Source organism: Macaca nemestrina, chromosome 9 (genome assembly GCF_043159975.1).
Source record: "Macaca nemestrina isolate mMacNem1 chromosome 9, mMacNem.hap1, whole genome shotgun sequence".
In the NCBI taxonomy this organism is placed as follows: Eukaryota; Metazoa; Chordata; class Mammalia; order Primates; family Cercopithecidae; genus Macaca; species Macaca nemestrina.
Genome location: NC_092133.1, coordinates 40,297,301 through 40,322,453, shown reverse-complemented (window position 1 = coordinate 40,322,453; position 25,153 = coordinate 40,297,301). Strand labels below are relative to the sequence as shown.

The 25,153-nt window shown below is 45.4% G+C and overlaps 2 protein-coding genes across 3 annotated transcripts in view; one reads left to right on the top strand and one right to left on the bottom strand.

The window, feature by feature from the left end:
* Window positions 1–377: 377 nt before the first annotated feature.
* Window positions 378–9,882, bottom strand: LOC105480092 (retinol binding protein 4). Of its 2 annotated transcripts, none has more exons than XM_011738538.2 (6): window positions 9,748–9,882; window positions 9,493–9,621; window positions 9,239–9,375; window positions 8,965–9,071; window positions 2,390–2,602; window positions 378–659 (listed from the first exon to the last, which is right to left on the bottom strand). In XM_011738538.2, exons 2-6 carry the CDS (start codon window positions 9,601–9,603, stop codon window positions 622–624), a joined length of 606 nt encoding a protein of 201 aa, XP_011736840.1. In that variant the 5' UTR covers window positions 9,604–9,621; window positions 9,748–9,882; the 3' UTR covers window positions 378–621. The 2 variants fall into 2 exon arrangements, with proteins under 2 accessions (XP_011736840.1, XP_011736844.1); XM_011738542.3 differs by having other exon boundaries at window positions 9,493–9,616; window positions 9,748–9,802.
* An 11,732-nt stretch (window positions 9,883–21,614) lies between these two features.
* Window positions 21,615–25,153, top strand: part of LOC105480074 (phosphodiesterase 6C) — a 50,205-nt gene continuing 46,666 nt past the window's right edge. The window contains exon 1 of the mRNA XM_024792502.2: window positions 21,615–22,418. Coding sequence (XP_024648270.1) covers window positions 21,939–22,418 — 480 coding nt within the window. The 5' untranslated portion in view covers window positions 21,615–21,938. The remainder of the gene's footprint in view (window positions 22,419–25,153) is intronic.

Genomic DNA, 25,153 nt, shown 5'->3' with positions numbered 1-25,153 from the left:
AAAGGGCTAAGGAGTGTTTCCTAGAGCTCACCTTGCCCCCTGTGGCTCAGCCTCTCAAATCCAGCGTTGGTGAGCTGCCAGCCCGCCCACCTCATAGGCCTAGGGCTGACTGAGGCCTTGGGCTCACTGGCCTGACCTACCTACTCACTTCCTCTTTTGGCACCAGTGCTTTAGCCAGGCTAGTAGGTAAGAGTTTCCTAAGTGACAGAGGAAACCTCCTTTTCAGGAAGTTGGGAGAAGCCAGTATTTAATAATGGAGATTAGGCGCTAGAACAGGCCAAAGGTCAGAAAGAGCCGCTTGCTCCTGGTATAAAGAAGCGCACCCCACCCGTCCATCTGCAGCACAGACACAAACACAAATGAAAACTCAAATCACATGACATGGGTGACTATATTTTAATGAATCAGAGTCTGGAATCTTAAGCCTCAGAAACTTTCAGGAAAGACATTTACCTGCAAGCAGATTCACTGACCCCCACGTGTATCCTTATGTGTAATGAAGGTTTTCCGGGAAATGACGGAAGATGGGAAGAGAAGGGCAAATTAAACTCCTAAGATAAATAGAGTTGAAGACTGAGAAATAATCAGAAGTTCTCAGATGAAACTAGATTATTGATCTTGCTACAAAAGGTTTCTTTCTGATCTGCCATCACAGTAACCTGGAAAATACAAAACAAAGCCATTAACGACAGAAAGTGGACCCAGTTTTTATGTAGATAATGAACATCATGATGGCCTTGGAGCTGGCTTCATTCAAATGTCTCTTAATTCAAATGCATCACAGCAGATCGCAACCCTTAAGGTTACAGTTGGCTGTAATACATCAACACCTTCAAGGCTGTTTCTGAAACCCACTGAATTTCTCTGGGCATAAAGGGGGTGGGGAGAATAAGACCTGCTGATGAACAGGGCTTCCTTTGATTTCTCTTTTAAGTCTGCCTTATTGCATTTCAAAGTGTCAGGGGCCATCCTCAGCTGTCAGGAAGTGGGGGCCAAGGCAGCCTGACCTGGGACACACTGGTGATGGTTTTATAAAGTGTTCCATGTCTCATGTCATGTGTCACCAGATGATGTGGCACAAGAGACTTCAGAGTCACAAAACTCTAGGTATGCATCCAACTCAGCTGCCTATTAAAGATTTAGGGCAACTTTCTTCATCATTGTCAACCTCTGTTTTCTCATCCGTACAGTGAGCATAATCTGCTTCCTAAGGTGCCCTGCCGTGGTGGAATCCTCGCCGGCCCTACATTTCATTTTCAAGGGTGAAGCGTCAAAATCAGTTTGATTTTGGTCTGAGTTCTCATCTGTTTGGTGTAGTGGGTCAGTTCGTGACCAACAGAAATGCTCCATTTTGTTAAATTTATTATTATTATTATTATTATTATTATTTTGAGGCAGAATCTTGCTCTGTTGTCCAGGCTGGAGTGCAGTGGCAGGATCTCAACTCACTGCAGCCTCCGCCTCCCGGGTTCAAGTAATTCTCCTGCCTCAGCTTCCCGAGTAGCTGGGATTACAGGTGCATGCCACCGCGCCTGGCTAATTTTTGTATTTTTAGTAGAAACGGGGTTTTGCCATGTTGGGTTTTGCCAGGCTGGTTTTGAACTCCTGACCTCATGTGATCTGCCCACCTCGGCCTCCCAAAGTGCTGGGATTTCAGGCATAAGCCACCGCGCCTGGCCCATTTTGTTTAATTTTTTAATACATTTTAGCATTACTCTATTTGGATTTTGAAACCCAGTATCCCATAGCAATGAGTGGGTGTCCATTCAAACTAAATGGAGCTCTTTCCTCCACAATGTTTCTGGTTTTAAAATCAAGATCAGACAAGGGTAATATCTCCTAAAAGATCTTATGGTTGTTCCAGGGAATCTCAAAACACCCAACTGAGGAAACCCAGCTAGTCAATGTCGTGGCTATTTGGTTTCATCCAGAAAAAAGAAGGTGCATTGAAATCATTCTCTTTGGAGCTTACTACCTTGACGTCCCTGTGGAGTTTTTACACCAATGACCACATGAGCTGCCCACCTCTTTACTGGGCTGCTCAATCCCAAACAATCTGAATTCAGTCAAAATGGTTGTTTGGGGCAGTTTAGCCAGGGGTGACCACAGAAATGGCCTGAGGAAGCAGAGTAAAAGGAAAAGAGAGCCCACTGCAGTGTTAGTGCCAGTGAACTGGACAAAGGCCTTTACCCACACCCGCATGAGCCCTGTGAGAAGGTCAGTGAAAAACCTGGGCAAGCAGGATCAGGATTTGGCCCCAAGACCCCCTGTTTTCTCTGGGGTACAGATGAAATGAATTTCACTAGCACATGGGCCCAAAGTCCAAACCCACTGCCCTGCAGGAAGAGCCAGGAGGCTCCCTGCTCCCTGCTCCCTGCTCCCCGCTCACCGTTGTGGACGATCAGCCTGTACTGCCTGGCCAGGCACAGCTCCTCCTGCCGCTGCCTTACAATCCTTTGCGCTTCTGGGGGCAGGCCGTTGGGGTCCCGGGAAAACACGAAGGAGTAGCTGTCAGCACAGGTGCCGTCAAGGTTCAGGAGGCGGCAGGAGTACTGCACGGCATACGTGTCGTAGTCCGTGTCGATGATCCAGTGGTCATCATCTGCAAGCCAGAAAGCCATCGTGCCAATCAAAGACTCTCCCTCATGGGCTCAGATGTCAGAGAAACCCACAACCAGGCCTGAGAACACAGTGACTTCCAGAAGCTGGTTTTATTTCCTTAGGAAGCAGGACACTTCAGAGAATTCTGACAGCTTTTACAAAATTCGGCAAATCAGAAAGGGCCTTGTTCTCCTTTATCGAAAAAAATCTTGCAGTCAGGGAAACCTCATTCACTTCAATAATCATCGCTCCCTGTGACTATGTCACTGTAAATGTGACAGCATCTTTCCCAAGAACCACCAAGAATGTGGGCTCATCAAAACCACAGAATAAATCGTCCTACTGTCGCTTCACCATCTACTCTCCAATAATATCTCTGTGTCTTTTGTGCCTAATATCTGATGGCCACCAACTTATGTTACCCCCAATATTGGCTTATGTCTTTCTCGGTCTCTATCAGCTGGTTCCTAATCAACTCACTAACAGCGCTGCCCCCTGCTCTCTCAGTCCTCTGGAGGATGCCACGCCCATGATCATGGCTTCTCTGGCTCCATCCTAATTCTGCTTATTAACGCTCCTCACTTCTTTGTGCTGGCAAAGAGTAGGTTTGCCTTGAGGACACAAGAGGCCCACCATCTGGCATCAGATATTCCTTCTCAGACCTTGTCCTCTTCACAACTCACAGAGGCAGAGCTGAGCCACTGAGTTTATATGTATTCCTCAAGGCTGAAATGTAAGCCATGAAGAGTAAGAGTAAATGAAAGTGGTAAAAATATCAACGAAGGCAGGAGAGGAAAGAACGTTAATTAGAATGTATGCGTGGCAGGGCGCCGTGGCTCGTGCTTGTAATCCCAGCACTTTGGGAGGCTGAGGCAGGAGGGTAACTTGAGGCCAGGAGTTTGAGACCAACCTGGGCAACATAGTGACACCCGGTCTCTATGAAAAATGAAAATATTAGCTGGGTGGGGTGGCATGTGTCTGTGGTCCCCGCTACTTGGGGGCTGAGGCGGGAGGATTGATTTGAGCCCAGGAGGTCAAGGCTACAGTGAGCTAGGTTTGCACCACTGCACTCCAGCCTGAGTGAGAGTGAGACATGTCTTTAAAAAAAATAAAAAGGAAAAAGAAAAAAAGAATGTATGTGAGTGATTTGCCACAGAGAAAGAACAGTGTTACACTATATTCAGATAAAAGTGCCACATCTCTACTTAATTTAACCTTCTTGTTGACATAATACCATGATTGGGACTTTCTGAGCACTTAATTTATGTGCCAGTCACTGTATGGACACTTCCCATTTGTTTTCTCGGTTACCTCTCACATTGATCCAAAAGTGCACACTATCATCCCCTTCTTTACAGGTGAGGAAACAGAGATACTTAATATCTGAGACACAGAGATACTTAATAATTTACCTAGGGTTACAAAGAGCAGGGCAGAACTGGGATTCAAGGAAGGCTCTGATCCCAGAGCCCGCCTGCTTCACCTCTACACCACGCTGTGTCCAGACAATCAGCACGCTGGCGGGAGAGGGGCAAGAAAGAAAAAGGTTTTGTGTCTCCATCTCAGGCTCAGGTGTTGGAGCAAGGGGTGATGCTCCCTCTGCAGTGTTCTAGATGGAGAAGCGCAGAGGGAACTGGATCCCCCAGCGTTAGAGAGTGTAAGGCCTTCTGGAATGCTGGCCCTAAGTTGCTTCCGGGTGTGCCTCTCTGAGAACCCCCGGAGTGCCAGCCTAGGATGGGGCTCAGCCCAAACCCAGGCTCTGCAGGGGGACTGTCCCAGGAGTGGGTGTGGAGCCCCTCTCTTCAACTCACCCTAGGCCTGCCAGAAGAATGAGCCACTCCTGTGCCTTGAGGCTGTTCCAGGGTGACAGTGTCAGAGGTGGGGTTGAGGAGATGTTCCAGAACCATGACTGCTCCGCAGGGACCATAAAGTTATTCAGCAGAAAGGCCGGGAACAGAAGCCACAGGGCTGCCTGCTGGGCCTCACCCTAACCGCTGACTCCCCTCACGGGCTCCAGAGTATCTGGGTGGTCTTCCTCATCCTTGGATGACGTCATTCCTTCCCTGGTTACGAGGATCACAGTGTCTGCCACAGGCACCCTCAGACACAAAAACACTTGCCTTTGAAATGTTGCCTCGACTCATGATCCAGGCAGCTATTAGCTTGGCGGATCCGCAGCTTCACTTTTTTTCTTTTTTCCCAAAATGGTCGCCAGCATGTAAATTTTGACAGAGGAATTAAATAACTTTCAATACTTGGATTGAGCAAAATTGGCGACTGTTCTTGACTTTAAAAGAAGGCCTAAGTTGGTTTGGTTAATCTCCAGGCTCTTTTGGCTGAATTATTCAAAGACGAAGAATTTAAATCATAGCGACCTTGACCAGGCTCTCCCTTTTAAGAGTATTTGCAAGAGATGCACTGCCAGAGCACTGTAAGAATGAGGTTGGTTCTCCAACCTCCTCACACCCAGCGGCTGGGCAGGGCTCCTCTGGAGAACCAGACACCCTGAGCCATTTCCAGACTGCAGTTGACCACATGCAGTGGAGCTAGGGACAGAGAGCAGTGGCTGTGTGGCTGGGAGCCCCTGCCTCCCTCTACCATCCTAGGAAGCGGGGTCACGCTGCAGCTGTGTCTACACTGTACCTACACAGACTGGTTTAGAGGTTTGGACTGCCGGTCCCAAAATCAAAACCAAAGAAAATGCTTGTTAGAGGGTGCTGTCTCAGGCAACCTGGCTCCATTGGTCTGTTCTGTTGCTCACTGCTGTGGGCCTGGCATGTGTCCTTTCAGCTCCCTAAACCTGCAGGCTCCAATCATCTAAAGCAGCAAGACTGGGTGGGAAGCTCCCTGTGGCTCTCAGGCCTAACAGTCTAGCTGAGCCAGCCAGGTAACAGATTGAACGCTATTTCTGATGAATTGTCAAAATACCCCAACAGGCCCCAGAAGAGTGAGTGGAGTCTGAGGCCTTGATACCTGAGTAAGCCAAGATAACTCTTCAGATTGAATTATCTAGACCAGTGGTTCTCAAACTTTGTTGTGCAGAAACAGCATACCCAAGGAGCATACTTAAAATTCAGACTCCAGGGCCCTGCCCTTAGAATGTCTGACTCAATAATTCTGGGTTTGGGTCCAGAAATGTGCACTTTTTAACAAGCACCGTAGTTTATTTAGATATAGATGGAACAGGAACCCTGACTTTGAGAAACCCTAATGTAAACACTCAGGCCTGCATTGTTATTCAGCCTGACAGGAGCCCCTTTACCAGCAGAGTGACAGACTTCATCTGACAGAAGGACAAAAGGAGAGTTTTTGTCCATGTCTTTCTGCAAGAGCACAAAACCGCGATGATCATAGCTAATATTTATTGGGCACCTACTATGCACTAGGCTAAGCATTTTCACAAATTACCTTAATTAGTCCTTCCAATGATTCTATGAAATAGAAACTATTCTGTATCTCCATTTCACAGTGAAGGAAGTCAAATCTCAGGGAGGCTAGCCTGTATTCAACCAAGACCTGCTGATTGTAGTATCCTCAACCCCTGAGACATCCTGCTTGCTGCTGGTGGAGCCAGAAGGGAAGACCAGTACTGAGCATGCCCAAGGCTGGAGCAGCAAGCCACATTAGTCTGTTAACACTGACATTCATGTTCAACTGTGGAGATTGATCACATTTAATTTTTAAATAATTTGACAACAAATTTCATGATCATTTGGCCTTGAGTTACTTTCTCTCCGTAAGTGCACTTCATTTTAAACACATCCGTTTGGTGAGATGCAGTGTGTGGAGCAGGGGAGAGGCTGAGGATGCAGGCCACTCTTGGAGTGGCCTTCACATCCCTCTGTCCAAGTCAGTGTTTAAAGCAAGACCATGGTCAGGGAAGAAACTGGCATGAGGAATGAAAGTAGAGTTTGTTAAGAGGACCCCAAAACAAGCATGTAAAACAGAGCAAGGCAGGTGCATCAAGTCATGCCATTTGCGAGATACTCAGAAAACAAAGGGATCGTTTGTGCCTTTTTACAAGCCCTGGGTTAAGAGGTGTCACTAAGTGCCAAAAATTCACTGTGTGCCCTTGAGCCAGGCACTTCTCTATGGGCCTGTTTCTTCACTTCTAAAACAAGAGACTTGAACCCAGCGGTGTCCGTGGGACCTTCCATTCTAGACCCAGAATCTAAAGCTATGATTTCATGACCAGGGAGATAACTAGGCAGCCATCATATCAAACACTTACAAAGAACTCATGTCTCAGGCAACGTTCTGAGTGCTTTTTGCCTGTTAACTCATTGCATCTTGTAACACAACTCCATGAGGTTCTATGATCCCTTCACTTTGCAGATAAGGAAACAGGCACAAAGAAGTAAAGGAACAGGTAGTGGTGGAGTTGGGATATGAACTCAGGAGGTCTAATTTTAACCGGGTGGGCTTAACTACAACACTGCACAGCTTCTTTTTTGAAACGTAACCTAAGAAGGGATTTATCCTTAAGCCTTCCATATTATAGTCATCTCACTTAATATCTGCAGCAATCACTTTCAAGATTCCAATACTTTTCCCCCCTCCAAATGAAATCCTGATAAAATATCAATATACAAGAGGCAAAAGCAAACCAATCTGGTTTGATCAGGGGAGGAGGCAAGAAACAAAATGCTCCCTTCTCCTTGGGTCCTCTCTGACCCTGTCCCTAAAGGCATTGCCAACAGAATCCTAGTCCATTAAGGAGAACATCTCAAAGGGCTATACAGCATATGTGTTTCCTCTTTCTCAAAATCAGTAATCTTGTACCTCTGGTATTGATTTTTGTAATCCATTATCAGAAAAGTACATTTTACTCTAGATAAATCACTTTGGGAAGTTTTGCTGCACTATTTGAAATAATTTTTATTAATTCCAATGATAATAAATAAAAAGAAAGCTTCCACGCTTTTTCTCTACCAGGTATGGTGGCTCACACTTGTAATCCCAGCACTTGGGAAGACCGAGATGGGAGGATGGTTTGAGCCCAGGAGATCAGGACCAGCTTGGGCAACCTGGGGAGACCCTGACTCCACAAAAAATACAAAAATTAGCCGGGCATGGTGGCCCATGCCTGCAGTTCCAGCTACTCGGGAGGCTGAGGCAGTAGGATTGCTTGAGCCCAGGAGGTTGAGGCTTCAGTGAGCCATGATGGCACCACTGCACTCCAGCCTGGGTGACAGTGAGACCTTGTCTCTAAAAAAAAAAAAAACAAAAAAACAAAAAACAACAACAAAAAAAACTTAAAAATGAAATAAAAATTTAAAATGCAATTTCATCCAACACACAACTTTGGAGGAAGTCCAAGAGCATGTGCCATATATGGCGAGCAAGGGGTTACAATAAAGGACACTTCTACCCTGGATCACTGAGCAGAGAGAGTCTCCCTGAACAACCCTTGGTCCTATCTCACAGAAGAGCTCAAACAATACTCTGCAAAAGCTGGTCTGGAATAGGAGTCCCTGTAGTTCAGGGCCACCTAATCCTGGCCTGAGATTTGGAAGCCTGGCTTCTGACATTGGCTTTAACAAACTTGTTGCATGTCCTTGGGCAAAGTTCTCTTGGCCTCAGTTTATTCATCTGCATATTGAACCCCCTCCAAAAGGTTAACTCTCCCTCTCTAAGATTCCATGATATGTGCCCCCTGGCCTGCTTTATTCTCCAGCTACCAAGTAGATTCCCGATTTGATAAATGGGGGGAATAATGGGGAAAAAAAGCATGTAGACACTGTTTCCTCATGATTAGGTCAAATTTTAGGATGTTCTTCTACAAGTCCTCAACATCACTCCCCTCCACATCTGAATTTCACAGCTTAGGGGAAAGGGAAGAGGCCACTGCTACAGCAAACTGTGCCTGGCTCAGAACCTCAGCATCGGCAGGCCAGGCACTTCGGAGGGATCCATCCCTATGCGTAGTGCTCCCTTCAACCTTGGATAGGGCTCTCTCGGCCTCTGCGGGAGCCCCAGATAGTCAAGCTGCCTCAGGGATTCAGCCCAAAGAGACCGAGGAAACGCAGAGCTAGGTGGAGTGGTGATATGGAAGGCAGGAGGAGAAAGCATGGAGAAGGCACACACCTTGGCACAGTGGCTGGTGGGAAAAATGACACCTAACAAACCGAAAGGTCCTTTTGAGCGTAGGCCAAGTTTCTTGAGCTGAGGGTTGGGGCGGGGGCAGGTAGTTGCTCCCAATCTTGTCCCCCTAACCTCAGACGGTGCTGCGGGTTCCTGCCACTTCCAGACCTTTCCGCAGGCCATTCTTTCTAAGGGTAGGTGCCTCTGGAGAAGAAACTCAGCGATTTGGCCACGTAGGGGCCCCATTCCCAAGACAGTCCCACAGAGCTGACTACTCACTTCCTTTCTGGAGAAAGGAGGCTACGCCCCAGTACTTCATCTTGAACTTGGCAGGGTCCTCGGTGTCTGTGAAGGTGCCCACCATGTCTGCGCACACGTCCCAGTTACTGCAAAAGCCAAGCGGATCCTCAGCCAAGCCGGGCAAAGGGCTTCCTCCCTCCCTCCACCCACCCCGTGCTCCCTTCCCTTCACAGTCCCCACGTGGCGATCAGCAGGCAGGGTCCTGAAGGGACCCTGGAGTGCAAAGGGCGCAGCTACCCGGGAGGTCACTGACTTCAAAAGACGGACTCGGCCCTTGGCCGTGGCGCTCATCTGGCCGGTCTCGTCCACCGAGAACTCCGCGACGATGTTGTCCTGCAGAAAGAGGCCCTCGGGGTCCTTCTTGGCCATGGCGTACCAGGTCCCGGAGAACTGTGAGAAGGATGACAGCAGCAGGGGTTTGGTGTCCGGGGGCGCACAGCGGGCCGCGGGGAGAGCGGGGATGGGGTGGGGACCTGGGCCGCCCGGGCCCCCTGGGCCGATACCTACGCGAGCCTTGTCGAAGTTCTCCTTGACTCGGAAGCTGCTCACTCGGCAGTCGCGCTCCGCCCGGCCGCTGCCCAGCGCCGCCAGCAGCAAGAGCGCCCACACCCACTTCATCTTGCCCAGGAATCTGCCCTGCGGGAGATGCGCCTCCGTCAGTGCCCGGCAGCCGATCCCCGGGCGGCCGTATCCCACCCCACCCCACCCCACCCCACCCCGGCCCATCCCGCCGCCCGCCCCGAGGCCCCGGCCGCGGCTCACCACTGGGAGGGGAACCGCGCGCAAGCCTGGCCGCCGCGTCCGGGCGCGCGTGGAGCTAGTGAGGCCAGCGCGCCGCGGCCGCCCCGCTGCTTTATAGCGCCGGGGGGAGGGGGTCGCGCTTTCGTAACCGCGCGGGGTGAAAGACCGAAGGGGAGGCGCCGGGGGCACTTGCATAACGCGCCCTGACTCACCGGCGCCCGGGCGTGGGCAGGGTCCCCGTGGGCCGGCCTCACCTCCAGGACAGCCCCGGGCACAGTGGAGCGGCCGCGCGGGTTGTCCTCGGGCAGGCCAAACGCGCCAGCGGCCCTGGCTCAGTTACCCTGCACTCGTGCCAGCGGCTGCCAGCTGCGGTCTGGGGTGGCCTCCGGGGCCAGTGGCTCTGGCAGGAGGCTCGAGTCAACCTGGCGGGAAGACCGTGGCCTCACAGAGCGAGAGGGTACCCGCGAGGCTCCCTGGTGCGTGAGTGCCCAGGCCCTGGCCGTGCCAAATTGGCCCCTCCGTCAGCCCTCTGAGGTCCACTTGTGCAGGAATTTTGGAATAATTCATCCAAGTAGTTTTTCATTTTATAAAGGATGTATTTTACTCTCTTTCAGGAGAGTTGTGGTGCCCTCTGGTCAATATTTGTTCTTTAGTTTCAACATCTTTAAAAGCATTAAAACCCTCCCTGTTAAATATTCTCCAGAAACGCAACCCTGGTCAGGACAGGAAATATTTTAGCGGCCTCGGTGGTCGCCTGCTTACTCCGTGGCACTTCCCTGAAACCACTTTGAAAAACACCTACCGATTGTTTGTGATGCAATTTTATTTCAAACCCATATTGGAATTTTCATTTGTTTTCAAAGCAGCTAAGGTTGACTGTTTTGTTGGCTGGGGAGTAGACAAAGGAGAGAAGAGTAAACAACATTCTATAATGTCAATAGCCAATTGAATCAAAACACTGTGACTAGTTTAGCTATTTTGCCTGTGTGGTGGCACAATGTACTGACCCTGTTTTTCTCTGTTCAAAGTTAGAGTTCCACTCATTTGATCAAAGCAGCCAGTCAAAGGATGAGAATGACAGAATGAGAATTCATGATGTGGCAAAGAAGTATCTCTTCTTAAGATTCCTTCCATACAGTATCAGTTGTGTCTCCATGGCCTAAATCAGAAAGATTCGAGATCAATTTGGGCCATTTTGCTGCAGCCAGAGCTGAAATAAGAGAAAGTTAGGGAAGAGGTAGGTAGCTGCCAAACAGAAATAAGGAGTTGATTGGTCCTCACACCAACCCTTTATCTATGGGGCACTGGGGCTACTTCTGAGCATCCTGAAAAGATGACACCTGTGGCTTCCTTCCTCCCTGCTTCTCCATCTGCTTCCCACCTTCTCCTTCACTCTTGCACCCATTGGAGTCCCAGCAGTGTCTGGGGAGCCACCAGTGATGCTTTTAACTCCTAACCTCCGCAGAGCTAGGAAAGCCTGTTTCTGGACAACAAGCTAACTAGGAGATCTTCTGATTTGGCCAGTTTTATGGAAGACTGTGTAATCCCAAACAGCTCAAATAAGGTCTGCTTCAGACCTTCTCCTGCAGGACCCTGTGGGGTATGGATCTATGGACCCTGGGTGAGAAAGGATTGTAGGGCACCCCTCTATCTCCTGCCCAATGCTTGGATCTCCTCTTCAGCATTCCAGAGGAGAGGTCTTCCAGTTTTTGCTCCAAGTTCTTTAGTGCTGGAGAGCTCCTAGCTTAGCCCAACTGCCTTTGGACAGTTATTCCTGCCAAAAACGTGCTCCTAATACCCCCTGGCCTTTCAGTCATTTCTCCTACAACACATTCTGGTGGCCCTTGCACACACTGTAGGTTGAATAATGAAGGGTATTTCAGTGCATTTTGATGATGGTTTTGATGCAGCAACATGTTTTCATTTATTTGTTGGGTGTTTAAAGGTTGCTTCAGAGTAAAAATTTGAGGTGAAAAAAGAAAGTTGGTGTAACCATTCCTCTGCCCCTCCTCTTTTAATGATAAATCATGGACCTTAGTGCTCCAGATACCAGCAGAGAAAAACAGTTTATTTTGGCTTTCTTTCTAGGATTTCTTCATGATTACAAATAAGTTAATTCAGGTCAACTGATGTTCTTAACTTCAGTACTTTGAAAAAGATCCTCATACATTAACTTTTCAAATGTGTGTATATGTAATGTCAAAAGGAAAAATGTTCACAGTGAATATCTCTGTGTGATAAGATTAGGGACACTGAAAGTTTGTTTCTTTGCGCCTTTTTGTGTTTTTAAAATATTCAATGGTGAAAATGTTAATCAGAAAATAAAGCAAATATTTCCTTTACAAATTTTTTCTTGCTCCTTTTTCTATAGGTAAAATTATGTTTTAAATTACATCTTATAGATTGTATATAACATACACAAAATTTCATTCATTTCCTTGCCATGCTTCATGGAGAGACAGACCATGTTTCATTCGTCTTTGTACCTGTCCCCACTGTCCCCATTTTTCCACTGGGTATATCAAGAGACTTGTTCATAGTAGGTGCTTGATCAATAGATATAATTTCTTTTACTGAAATTAGTCGCTCTACACAAGCTCCATAAAACATTTATTTTTAAAGACCTGTTCAGAGTTCACCCTTTCTAATATATAATTTCTCAGGATTTAGTACTTGTAGCAGAGGTGGCTACTTGGCCTTTCACTGAAAAATTTGCAGTCCCCTTCCATGCTGTAAAGTTGGGGACCACGTCTGCCAGCCCCTGCCTTTGCTGTCCCCACCTTCCGAAGCTCTGTAAGGTCACGAGCCTTCTGGCCAGAGGAAGGGGCTGTGTCACTCCCAGGCAGAGTTCAGAAAAGCTGTCTGTTCAATTGTTCACATCCTGTCTTGTCTTATCTGCCAGGGTTGCCACCAGTGACTGACTTTATGTGAATGAGAGATAATCTTCCACTGGATGAAGCTACTGAGATTTGAGAGGTTACCTATAACAGAAGTTGATGTTACCTTAACCTTAACAGCATCAAACAAGTCACCAACTCCAAAAAAAGACTGAAAAAGGGCCCGGCATGGTGGCTCAAGTCTGTAATCCCAGCACTTTGGGAGGCCGAGGCGGGCGGATCATGAGGTCAGGAGATCAAAACCATCTTGGCTAACACGGTGAAATCCCGTCTCTACTAAAAATACAAAAAATTAGCCGGGCATGGTGGTGGGCGCCTGTGGTCCCAGCTACTTGGGAGACTGAGGCAGGAGAATGGCGTGATCGCGGGAGGTGGAGCTTGCAGTGAGCCAAGATCACGCCACTGCACTCCAGCCTAGGCGACAGAGCGAGACTGCGAGACTCGGTCTCTAAAAAAAAAAAAAAAAAAAAAAAGGTTTTACTATAACTGATGGAAGAACTAATGCAAGACATTTATATCCTTACCCTCATGAAAATTAAGCACTTCCAACCAGCTCCATTTTATACAAAGTAACATTTATACCCACATCTGGACGGAGGCCAGGAAAAATGAAAAACAAGGAAATGGAGCAGCATTTATCTTCTGACTGCATTTAAAAGATGTCAAAATAATTGGTTGAAAAATGGAAAGGTTAGTCAGTCCATGTTTTCAGGTACAAAGAGATAAATTAATTTTTTTCAATACGGTGTTCTCAGTGGTTGCAAAATCATCAGTCCGTCTCATCAATTTGGATAAAAATAATACGATTTTCACCAACCGAATTGTCTCTGAGATACCTGGTTATACCCATTAATATAAGTGCAGGCACAGGGCTTTCATGAGAGCAGATGTGCAGATGGAAGGGTCCTGTGCAGCTGGCTGCCAGATGTGCCTGAAATTCCTACCTACGGGGGGTGCCTTTCCATGATGGGTAATTATAGGAACAGATAATCTGGCTAAGGTGGAACTGAAGAGTGGGTTCAGTACGATAATGTGAAATACACTTAATTAACCCAGGATATTGTTGATTTTTGCTCATAGGCATATATTTTGGCTATTGTATAAACATAACTTCCTGTAGAAATTATTAACTGCAGCGAAAAATTTTAACAATGATGGAATTAGAAATTAAATGTGCTCATTTATATAGAGTACTACTGAAAACCTGTTTAAACAAAGTTTAAGGAAGTTAAATCATTCTTTGGTAGATTTTTAAAAAGATTGTCTGGAATTTTTATTTCACTCTTGTATTAGTATTTAACATTTTATGATATTTGTCTAGATTTCAAAATCTTCAAAGAAAGAATCTTTGTATATCCCCCTCTAGCATCAAGTACAATGTCTAGTTCACCTCACAGGCACATTTTTAAATTTAGCCATATTTAAACTGGTAGTTTTAGAGTAGGTTACTATCACTTGCTGGCTGTGAACTTGGGCAAGCTAACTTAATTTCTCTGTGCTTCAATTTCTCACCTGTAAAATAATAATAGTACCTACCTTATAAGATTATTATAAAAATTAAATGAGACAGGCTGGGCATGGTCGCTCACGCCTGTAATCCCAGCACTTTGGGAGGCCGAGGCAGGAGGATCATCTGAGGTCGGTAGTTCGAGACCAGCCTGACCAACATGGAGAAACCCCACCTCTACTAAAAATACAAAATTAGCTGGGCATTGTGGTGCATGCCTATAATCCCAGCTACTTGGGAGGCTGAGGCAGGAGAATCGCTCAAACCTGGGAGGCGGAGGTTGTGGTGAGCGGAGATTGTACCGTTGCACTCCAGCCCGGGCAACAAGAGCAAAATTTTGTCTCAAAAAAAAAAAAAAAGAAAGAAATAAGATAATATATGTAAGGATCTTACGAGGGTGCCTGTCACCGAGTATATATTTTGTATGTTATCTGTTCTTATTATCCTTCTATTGTTACCAGGTGGTTTATATTTCTTAAAAAATTCTATGTAAATGCAATGGAGTTTTCACATTGACTTAGTTATCATTTCAGAGTTTATCTAAATAAATTTATTGTCATTTAAAAATATTAGCATCGGCCGGGCGCGGTGGCTCAAGCCTGTAATCCCAGCACTTTGGGAGGCCGAGACGGGCGGATCACGAGGTCAGGAGTTCGAGACCATCCTGGCTAACACGGTGAAACCCCGTCTCTACTAAAAAATACAAAAAACTAGCCGGGCAAGGTGGCGGGCGCCTGTAGTCCCGGCTACTCGGGAGGCTGAGGCAGGAGAATGGCGTAAAAACCCGGGAGGCAGAGCTTGCAGTGAGCTGAGATCCGGCCACTGCACTCCAGCCTGGGCGACACAGCGAGACTCCGTCTCAAAAAAAAAAAAAAAAAAAAAAATTAGCATCTAAGATCTTGACTTTTTCCCTCATTTTCTCCATCAGTTAATATTCTATCCAAAAAAACCGAACAACAAATCTATGCTTTGAATGAACCAGAAGCACTGATGTAAAAATTAAACAGTGAAGTCAACATTTTGTCATGTTAAAAATTTATTCTAAGTGATCTGTTTGGTAATTTTAAATTTTAAGATATGTCATTTCCATCCTATTTAACAAATGGTGCTGGGAAAATTGGCTAACTATATGCAGAGGAATGAAACTTGACCCCTGCCTCTCACCATCTACAAAAACTGACTCAAGATAGATTAAAGACTTACATGTAAGACTTCAAACTATAAAAAATCCTAGAAGAAAACCTAGGAAATACTCTTCTGAACATCAGCCTAGGCAAAGAATTTATGATTAAGTCCTCAAAAGAAAACACAATGAAAACAAAACTAGACAAGTGGGACCTAATTAAACTAAAGAGCTTCTGCACAGCAAAAGAAACTATCAACAGAGTGAACAGACACTTTACAAAGTGGGAGAAAATATGAGCAAACTAAGCATCTGACAAAGCACTAATATCTAGAATCTATAAAGAACAGATCAACAAGAAGAAAACAAATTACCCCACTAGAAAGTGGGCAAAGGACAGGAGCAGACATTTATCAAAAGAAGACATACAAGCAGCCAACAAACATATGAAACAATGCTCAACATCACTCATCATTAGAGAAATGCAAATCAAAACCTTTCTCACCAGACAGTACGGCTATTACTAAAAAGTCAAAAAATAACAGATGTTGGTAAGGTTGTGGAGAAAAAGGAATACTCATATGCTGTTGGTGGGATTGTAAATTGGTTCAGCCCCTGTGGTAAACAGTGTTGAGATTTCTCAAAGAACTAATAATAGAACTCCCATTTGACCCAGCAATCCCATTACTGGGTATCTATCCAGTAGAAACCCAGAAGAAAATAAATCATGCTACCTAAAAGACACCTGCACTCATGTGTTTATCACAGCACTACTCACAATAGCAAAGACATGGAATCAACCCAGGTGCCTATCAGTGGTGAACCGGGTAAAGAAAATGTGGTACATATGCACCATGGAATGCTATGCAGCCATACAAAAAACAAAATCACATCCTATGCAGCAACATGATGCAGCTGGAGGCTGTTATCCTAAGTGAATTAATGCAGGAACAGAAAACCAAATACCACATGTTCTTACTTATAAGTGAGAGCTAAACGTTGAGTATACATGGACACAATGATGGGAACAATAGGCACTGGGAACTCCAAAAGGACAAAGGAAAGGGTTGAAAAACTACCTATTGAGTACTATGCTCCCTATCCTTATCTGGGTGATGGGTTCAACTGAAGCTCAAACCTCAGCATCACGCGATATATCCGTATAAAAAACCTACACATGTACCACCTGAATCAGACATTTAAAAAAAGAAGTATGTCATTTTCTGAAATTGATTTTGTTTTTTCCACTGCCTAGTAGCAGACAGCCAATAAGAGACACAAAGATCTTGCTAACACTGGCAAGAAGCTCTGCAAAGAACTATTCCGAGAGGAAGAGCCATGGAAATCACAGGACTTTGTCAAGAACAAGAAAGAAAGAAACGGCTATTGGTGTGTGTGCTAAAAGGAGGCTTCTAATATTATCCATTTAAAAATCTTTGATAAAATGTCATTTGTCTTAGTTCAGGTGGCTATAACAAAGTGTCATAGACGTAATGGCTTATAGACAACAGAAATTCACTTCTCATAGTTCTTGAGGTTGGAGGTCGGAGGTCAGGGTGCCAGCATGATCAGGTTCAGTGATGGCCATCTTTCTCTTCCAGGTCACAGAGAGCCATCTTCTCGTGGTATCCTCACATGGAAGAAAGAGGGCTAGAGAGCTCTCTGAGGACCCTTTAATAAGGGCACTAATGCCACTTGTGAGAGTTCCATCCTCATGACCTAGTCACGTCCTGAAGGCCATATCACCTAATACCATCACATTGGAGGTTAGGATTTCAACAGATGAATTTTAGGGGAACACAAACATTCAGTCCATAACTTTGCTCAACACTCAAAGTTGTTAACAGTGACCCCTTGTCTTGTGTGCTTTTACTAACTAATCAATTGCCTCGTCCTGTCAATTGTTGTAACACATTTGCTGGATCGTGTCTCACATTTGTCCTTTTCTTTTTCATTCCCAAGCAACTTCACCCATAGACTGCAGAGATAACCTCAAAATCTTTGTTGATGAATGACTGAATTTCTTAATTACATAAATTATATATGTTCATCGTCGATACTGTACAAAAATCAGGTAAGCAAAAAAGAAGAAAAAAATTAATGTCTTGAATCTCACCACTTTGATATAACTTTTTTTTTTTTTTCTGTGATAGGGTCTCGCTCAGTCGCCCAGGTTGGAGTGCAGTGGTGCAATCACAGCTCCCTGCAGCCTCTACTTCCTGGGCTCAAGCCATCCCCCTATCTCAGCCTCTCAAGTAGCTGGGACTACAGGCGTGTGCCACCAAGCCCAGCTAATTTTTGCATTTTTTTGTAGGGCGGGGTTTTGCCATGTTGCCTAGGCTGGTGTCAGACTCCTGAGTTCAAGTGATTTGCCTGCCTTGGCCTCCCAAAGGGCTGGGATTACAGGCATGAGCCACTGTGTCCTGCCTTGAAATAATTTCACTTAATATTTTGGTATATATGCCTCTTTCTGTGTGTATTAATGGAATCATGCTGCAATACTGTTTGTAATTAACTGCATATCATAAATATTTTTTCATATCAATAGACTAACAATATTATTAGGTTGGTGCAAAAGTAATTGCGGTTTTTGCCACTAAAAGTAATGGGAAAAACTGCAATTACTTTTGTACCAACCTAATAGCTGTGTAGCTTTCTATTTTAGAGATCTAACACCATTTATTTACTCAACCTCCTACTATTGAGTGTCTAGGCTATTTCTAGTCTTTTACTTTTATACCCACACTCATAAGAAGCACCCGTGCAACTGTATTAATCACATACATTCTTAATTATTTCTCTAAGATGAATTCATAGAAGCAGAATTATAGGGTTAAAGCCTATACACATTTTTAGGTTGTTTGATAATGAGCCAAAGGCAACAAAATATCTTAATCTGTATCCCAACGTCTAGTATTTTGTTTTCCTCCAAGTTATCTTCCTCATTAAGTTGGTAAAGAAGAACACTAGGCCGGGCGCGGTGGCTCAAGCCTGTAATCCCAGCACTTTGGGAGGCCGAGACGGGCAGATCACGAGGTCAGGAGATCGAGACCATCCTGGCTAACACGGTGAAACCCCGTCTCTACTAAAAAATACAAAAAACTAGCCGGGCGAGGTGGCGGGCGCCTGTAGTCCCAGCTACTCGGGAGGCTGAGGCAGGAGAATGGCGTAGACCCGGGAGGCGGAGCTTGCAGTGAGCTGAGATCCAGCCACTGCACTCCAGCCTGGGCGACAGAGCGAGACTCTGTCTCAAAAAAAAAAAAAAGAACACTAATAATGTTGCCTTCCACTTCAAAAATTTTCCAGGATTCAAAATCCTCAGTCTAGCCTTTGAGGCCCTTCTAATCTGGGCCTCACCCATCTTTCCAGCTAATCTGGGCCCCACCCACCTTTCCAGGGTCATCTCTCACTGTCCTCCCTGTATTACCCTACACCCCATGCTATTGCTTCTGAACACTCTCGATTTCTACCCTGTCTTCAGCCACACTAGATATGATCCCTTTCGTGAACTCCCATAGCCGTGTGCATGTACCTCACTTCCGGCATGACTTGCATTCTGTTCTATGTCTCATGGCTTTTTATGCACTAGTCTTATCTCCCTTCCCATGCCACAAGTGCTTGTCATCCCCCCAGGTCCCCGGCAGTAGAAATGTAACTGTCAGAATTGTCTTGGTGATGCTGCAGTAACAACAACCCTCACGTCTCCGAGGCTGAAAGCAAGACGGGTTGATTTCTCATCATGCTACATATCCATCTCAGGTCAGCAGGGGCCTCCGTTACACGACATCCTCACTCTGGGATTCAGGAGCCCTTTCACCTGAAACTGATGTGGTAGTAGAGGGAACAGAGACCTGGAGAGCCTCCCATTGGCAATTAATTGTTTCTGTCTGAAAGTGATATTTCTGCCCACAACCCATTTGTTAAAATCAGTCATATGGCTGTACCCGAGGGGGAAAGAGTAATCTTCCCATATAACTGGGAGAAGGAAACAATCATACAATATAAAGGGAACTTGAAGTCTCTAGCACAATAGCTAGAATGGTGCCTTGCTTATAACAATCAATAGACAAATGTTGAAAGAAGGAACAAATGAGGCCAGGTGAAGCGGCTCACACCTGTAATCCCAGCACTTTGGGAGGCCAAGGTGGGCAGATCACCTAAGGGGTTCAAGACCAGCCTGGCCAACATGGTGAAACCTTGTCTCTACTAAAAATACAAAAAAAATTAGCCAGGCGTGGTGGCGTGTACCTGTAATCCCAGCTACTTCGGAGGCTGACGCAAGAGAATCGCTTGAACCCGGGAAGTAGAGGTTGCAGTGAGCCAAGATCACCCCTGGGTGACAGAGGGAGACTCCATCTCAAAAAAAAAAACAAAAAAACAAAGAATGAACAAATGAACAAATCTCTAACTAGTTATGAAAACAAAAGAATGCTGACTATAATAGGATGTTTCTTTTTCAAATTTATGTTCACTTTTATAAGATTATGAAACATGAACCTATATGGGCATTTTGTTTTTTCTAAGTATAAGTCTGTATATGAAATGCAAATATGTGTTTTTCCCTCTCTGTTTCAGGAGGGAAGGATGAAACCAGGAAATCGTGAGTATGCCACATACTTTTGGGAGAAGTAGGAACTGTGCCATGAGTCACACAAAATAGGTAGAAAAGGTGCCCAAAATTGTTAGATGAGGAGGATGGTCCCATAGTGACTCAGTTGACTCAACTCTCTCCTGGGAAATATACCTCTGCATTATCCTAATTATAATAATAGGATGTTATGAAGTAAATAGTCATCCAATGAGGAACCTCCTGAGACTAGAGTTGAGTGTGACATAGGATAGTCCAAGAAAATGTGTGCACCTGTCAAGGTGCTTTGAGGTAGCAGGTGAAACTCAATCATAAGAAGTGGCATAACTCAACAAATGACTGTTTGAGTTCTGTACCCCTGGGAACACCATGTTTCCCACCAAGAATCTCTCAATTCTCAACGGGGAATGTGCAATCTCAACGGATCTCTTTTTCTTTTAAGACCAATAAGATTACTATCTCTCAGGCTGACGCGGGTGGATCACCTGAAGTTGGGAATTCGAGACCAGCCTGGTCAACATGGTGAAACCCTGTGTGTACTAAAAATACAAAAATTAGCTGGGCGTGGTGGCACCCACCTGTAGTCCCAGCTACTTGGGAGGCTGAGGCAGGAGGATCACTTGAACTCAGGAGATGGAGGTTGCAGTGAGCTCAGATCACACAACTGTACTCCAGCCTGGCGACACAGCGAGACTCTGTCTCCACAAAAAAAAAAAAAAAAAAAAAAAAAAATTAGTATCTCTCTAGAGAGGTAAAGCTTAGAGAACTCAATGAAACTCATACGGTTTCTATTTTTGAAACAAACTTAAATGTGGGTGTAACAATAATTTTTAGAGTCACTGTAACATGTGTGTGTTTTCCGCTTAAGAGAATTTGTCATATTAGGTTTGTAGTTTTATTGAAGTGTTTAAAACACCTTGGCTAAGTTTGAAACCAACATTTAAGTATCGAAGGCAATTGGTTCATGAATTAATAGTTTGAATTATTAGTTGCATAATAGTGTTTAAATATTTGAGGAAATGTGTTTAATAGATGTAAAAGCTTAGTAAAGTGAACATTAAATAAAACTAAATAGTGGTAAGTGTTCTTTCTATGCCAGTAGCCCCTGAGACGTTAAGGATCCTAGCAACAAACAAGATATCTATCATCTAGTAGATTTAGTAGACTGTATGTTGGAGCAAAATCGCATGACGTCTGGCTATTACTATTGAAAACAAAATCCTAGATAATATACTTAGCAGAAAAACCCAGCTAGTAACTATGTAGGTTACCTTTTGTAATTACAGTCTCTCGACAAGGGTTATTATTCAATTCATGACTTGATTAGGTTTGGATCATTGGCAAATGTTTTGCTATGTTCACCTCTTCAGTAATAAGCTTGAGGTTTATTCCTTTAAAACACTTCTGAGGTCAAGCTTTCTAAAGTGAGGGGGATTGAGAGGTGAGGGTTTTAGAGAAAGAGGAGGCCAAGCAACCTTGGTGATCAAAAGACTTAAGAAAAGGAAAGATTAATATTCACCTTTACGTTGTGGTGATGCTAAACGGTTCCATATTCCCCAGATGTTCATTGAAGTTGCTATATAAACAAAAAAAAAAATCCAAGCACTTCTGAGGTCTAAATAGTTTTACTTCCTATAGCTATCATACAAGAATGATTCAAGGTGCCAATTGTTGCCGATGTCATGTCATTCATGGATATGTCAGTGATTCTTCCGTGCTGCGGACAGCAGCCGACATTCAGTTATTTTTTCCTGGAATAGACACCTCAGCTTGCTACTTGCTGGGCTGATCTAAGATGCTCTGAAGATTCGCTGGGGACTTATGAGCTACTAATGCTCGGGGATTTAGTGTCCTGAAGAACTCTTTAATCCTCTGCTTCCTGAATCCCACCCTAAGCCAGGGCCTTCTGTCACATCCCAAGAGTTACAGGCAGTTTGAAAGCTCTGCTTTCTGCTTGACCTTTGGAAGTCCTATGAGGGACCATTTACGGTTTCCTCAGTAATTTCCACAAGGATGTATTTCCTTCTCATCACTCTGCCTCAGGTAGTGCTCTGAAGGTCGTCCTTTCTGAACAACAGCAGCAAAGTAAGCCGCACCATGGGTGAGATCAACCAAGATGCCGTGGAGAAATACCTGGAGGAGAATCCTCAGTTTGCCAAGGAGTACTTTGACAGGAAGTTGCGGGTGGAGGTGCTGGGAGAAATTTTCAAGAACAGCCAGGTGCCAGTCCAGTCCAGCATGTCCTTTTCTGAGCTGACCCAGGTGGAGGAGTCGGCCCTGTGCTTGGAGCTGCTGTGGACCGTGCAGGAGGAGGGGGGCACCCCAGAGCAGGGGGTTCACAGGGCCTTGCAGAGGCTGGCCCACCTGCTCCAGGCTGACCGCTGCAGCATGTTCCTGTGCCGGTCCCGGAACGGCATACCTGAGGTAGCCTCTAGGTTGCTGGATGTCACCCCCACCTCCAACTTTGACGACAACCTGGTGGGTCCTGACAAAGAAGTTGTGTTTCCACTGGACATTGGGATAGTGGGTTGGGCTGCTCACACGAAGAAAACTCATAATGTCCCAGATGTGAAAAAGGTAGGTGGCCTTATGACAGTGGGGCAGAGGTCTTGGCAGGGTCAGGGAGGAACCAATGGGAAAGAGAGATAGTGCTATCCTTGTGGCATTAGTTTGGCAATAATCGGGGGAATGTGGGTGGCAGGGAAGAGGATCAGTCAGGCCTAGTGTTGCCAAATTTAGCAAATGAAATTTCAAGTTGCCCAGTTGAACTTGAATTTCAGATAAACAATGAATTATTATTTTCTGAAGTGTAAGTATGTCCCATGTAAAGTTGGGCATTTTATCAGGCGATCCTACCTGGACCTGGTGCATTCCACACCCCCTCCCTTACACCTCCTCCAGTGCTCTGGAGGACTTTCCTTTTCACAACACCAGCAAAGCAAAACACCCCACCAGGGAGATGGGCCAACGTGCCCAGATGCCAAAACTTGTCAGCTGCTCCCCATGCTTCTCATTCACAGTCCTTTGAAAACATTCAGGTTTTTTGGATGGATTTGCTAGTAAATCAATGCTTTCATCTATCAACCAAATGTGCAAAAAAAAAAAAAAAAGATGCCATTTGAAAGTTCAGATGTTCAAATTTGGAATTCATTACATATGTGAATTTAGGTGATGGTTAAGTGCAATTGACTACTCCCACTGCTCCATAACCCAGATCTTTCAAGAATGAATTCCAATCATGTAAGTGGGACATCTGGACCCTCTTGAAGACCAACAGCATACTGCACAAATACAAGGCATTGAGATGACCCTTATAGAAGTAGAAAAACTTTATTCTTACCATTAGAGTACATGTTCATTTTTTAAAAATTATAAGATACAAATAAACCAAAGGAGGAAATGCTAATCACCTATCATCCCTCCCCTCAGCAATAATCAAGGGTACCAGCTTGGAGATTCTCTTGGCAGCTCCTTCTCTACACGTGTGTTCCATTATTACGGTTTACCATTAACAAAAAAGGGAGAAGTGGATTATGATGGAACAGAGTTGAATGGGAACAGCCTGTGAAATGCTTTCTGTGCAGGGGTGAATAGCGCAGCTGGAGAGGCAGGAGGATAATCTCCTAAATGCCTCTTGAAGCTGATTACAGGGGGAGGGTCACACGGACCCAAGAGGTATGAAAGTCGTCAAACATGAGCAACTCTCTGCAAACAACCACAGAACACTGCTCAGGTGCAAGGGTTACCGTGGGGCCTGGTAGGGCCTTCAGTCCTGAATAATTCCTCCTTTCAATGAGTTTAAGCTGGGTTAAGTTTGCTTTTGAGGCTGACTGCGGCTCAGGTGTCTAAACAGATGCGCGTCCTTAGGGAAAAGTTCTCTAGACAACCAACTGGAAGGCAATGTCCGCACATCCTGAGGTTTTTCTCATGGGAAGATGCTCCTTGAGGGTCCTGAACTGAGCCCATCCCCACTAGCACACCAAACTTTAAAAAGTGACATTCAGGAATTTTTTTGAAAGGCTTTTAAAGAAGAGATGGGTAAAATGATTTCTGCTGTTATACTTTGATGAGCCCAGTTCTCCGTGGTGAGAAGGAAATAAGAGCATGGAGCTGCTTGGAGGTGGTTTTGGTCTGCGGCTGTCCATGGTGAGCATCAAGGCATGGACAGAGCACTTCATCTGGGAGTGGGGAGTCTCTCCTCTCTTTTCTGGAGGGCTCCTGGCTGTTCTGGGTGGGACACAGAGAAATGTGTGTTGAAGACAGATATGGTTCTGTGCTTACGGGAAAGACAGAGGCCTCATTGGTTCTTCATTCCAACTGCTTCTTCATTTTTTTTTTCCCTCTAGAGTGGGGATTTCCAACTCTGGCTGTACATTAAAACCACATTAAGCTGTGTGCAGTGGCTCATGCCCGTAATCCCAGCACTGTGGGAGGCCAAGGCAGGTGAATGGCTTAAGCCCAGGAGTTCGAAACCAGCCTGGCCAACATAGGAAACCCCCGTCTCTACCAAAAATACAAAAATAAACCAGGAATGGTGGTGTGTGCCTGGAGTCCCAGCTACTTGGAAGGTTGAGATGGGAGGATGGCTTGAGCCTACGAGGCTGAGGCTGCAGTGAGCTGTGTTCACACACTGAACTCCAGTCTGGGTGACAGAATGAAATCCTGTCTCAAAAAACAGACACAATCCACAAAACCATATCGGTGGCTTTACTGTTACAGTGGACTCTCAAAAATTAGAATTCAGGCATTAGTGTTTTTATTTTATTATTTTATTATTTATTTATTTATTTATTTATTTTTGAGACAGAGTCTTGCTCCATCACCCAGGCTGGAGTGCAGTGGTGCAATCTTGGCTCACTGCAACCTCTGCCTCCTGGGTTCGAGCAAGTCTCCTGCCCCAGCCTCCTGAGTAGCTGGGACTACAGGTGTGCACCACCACGCCTGGCCAATTTTTGTATTTTTAGCAGAAACGGGGTTTCACCATGTTGGCCAGGCTGGTACTGAACTCCTGATCTCAGGTGATCCACCCGCCTCGGCCTCTCAAAGTGCTGGAATTACAGGCCACTGTGAGCCACTGTGCCCGGTCCAGGCATTGGTATTTTTAAAAAGCTCCCCCAAGTACTTCTAATATGCAGCCAATGTTGAAAACCACTGGTCTATTGGGTGAGCAGATACAGGAGGAGGAAGTGAATTTCAAATCAACTGTGGAATATTAGAGATGGAAGGGGCTTATCAAGTCTTTAGCCCAACTCTGTCCAATGGAGGACAGGAAGTTGAGGCCACAGGAGTTGTATCTCCCCGGCATCCACGGT

Coding starts and splice junctions, on each gene's coding strand:
- LOC105480092 (XM_011738538.2), bottom strand. CDS start 9,603: ATGAAGTGGGTGTGGGCGCTCTTGCTGCTGGCGGCGCTGGGCAGCGGC. Junction 9,376..9,492: donor AGAACTTCGACAAGGCTCGC/GTAGGTATCGGC, acceptor TCCTTCTCACAG/TTCTCCGGGACCTGGTACGC. Junction 660..2,389: donor CAGGCTGATCGTCCACAACG/GTGAGCGGGGAG, acceptor TGTATTTTCCAG/GTTACTGTGATGGCAGATCA.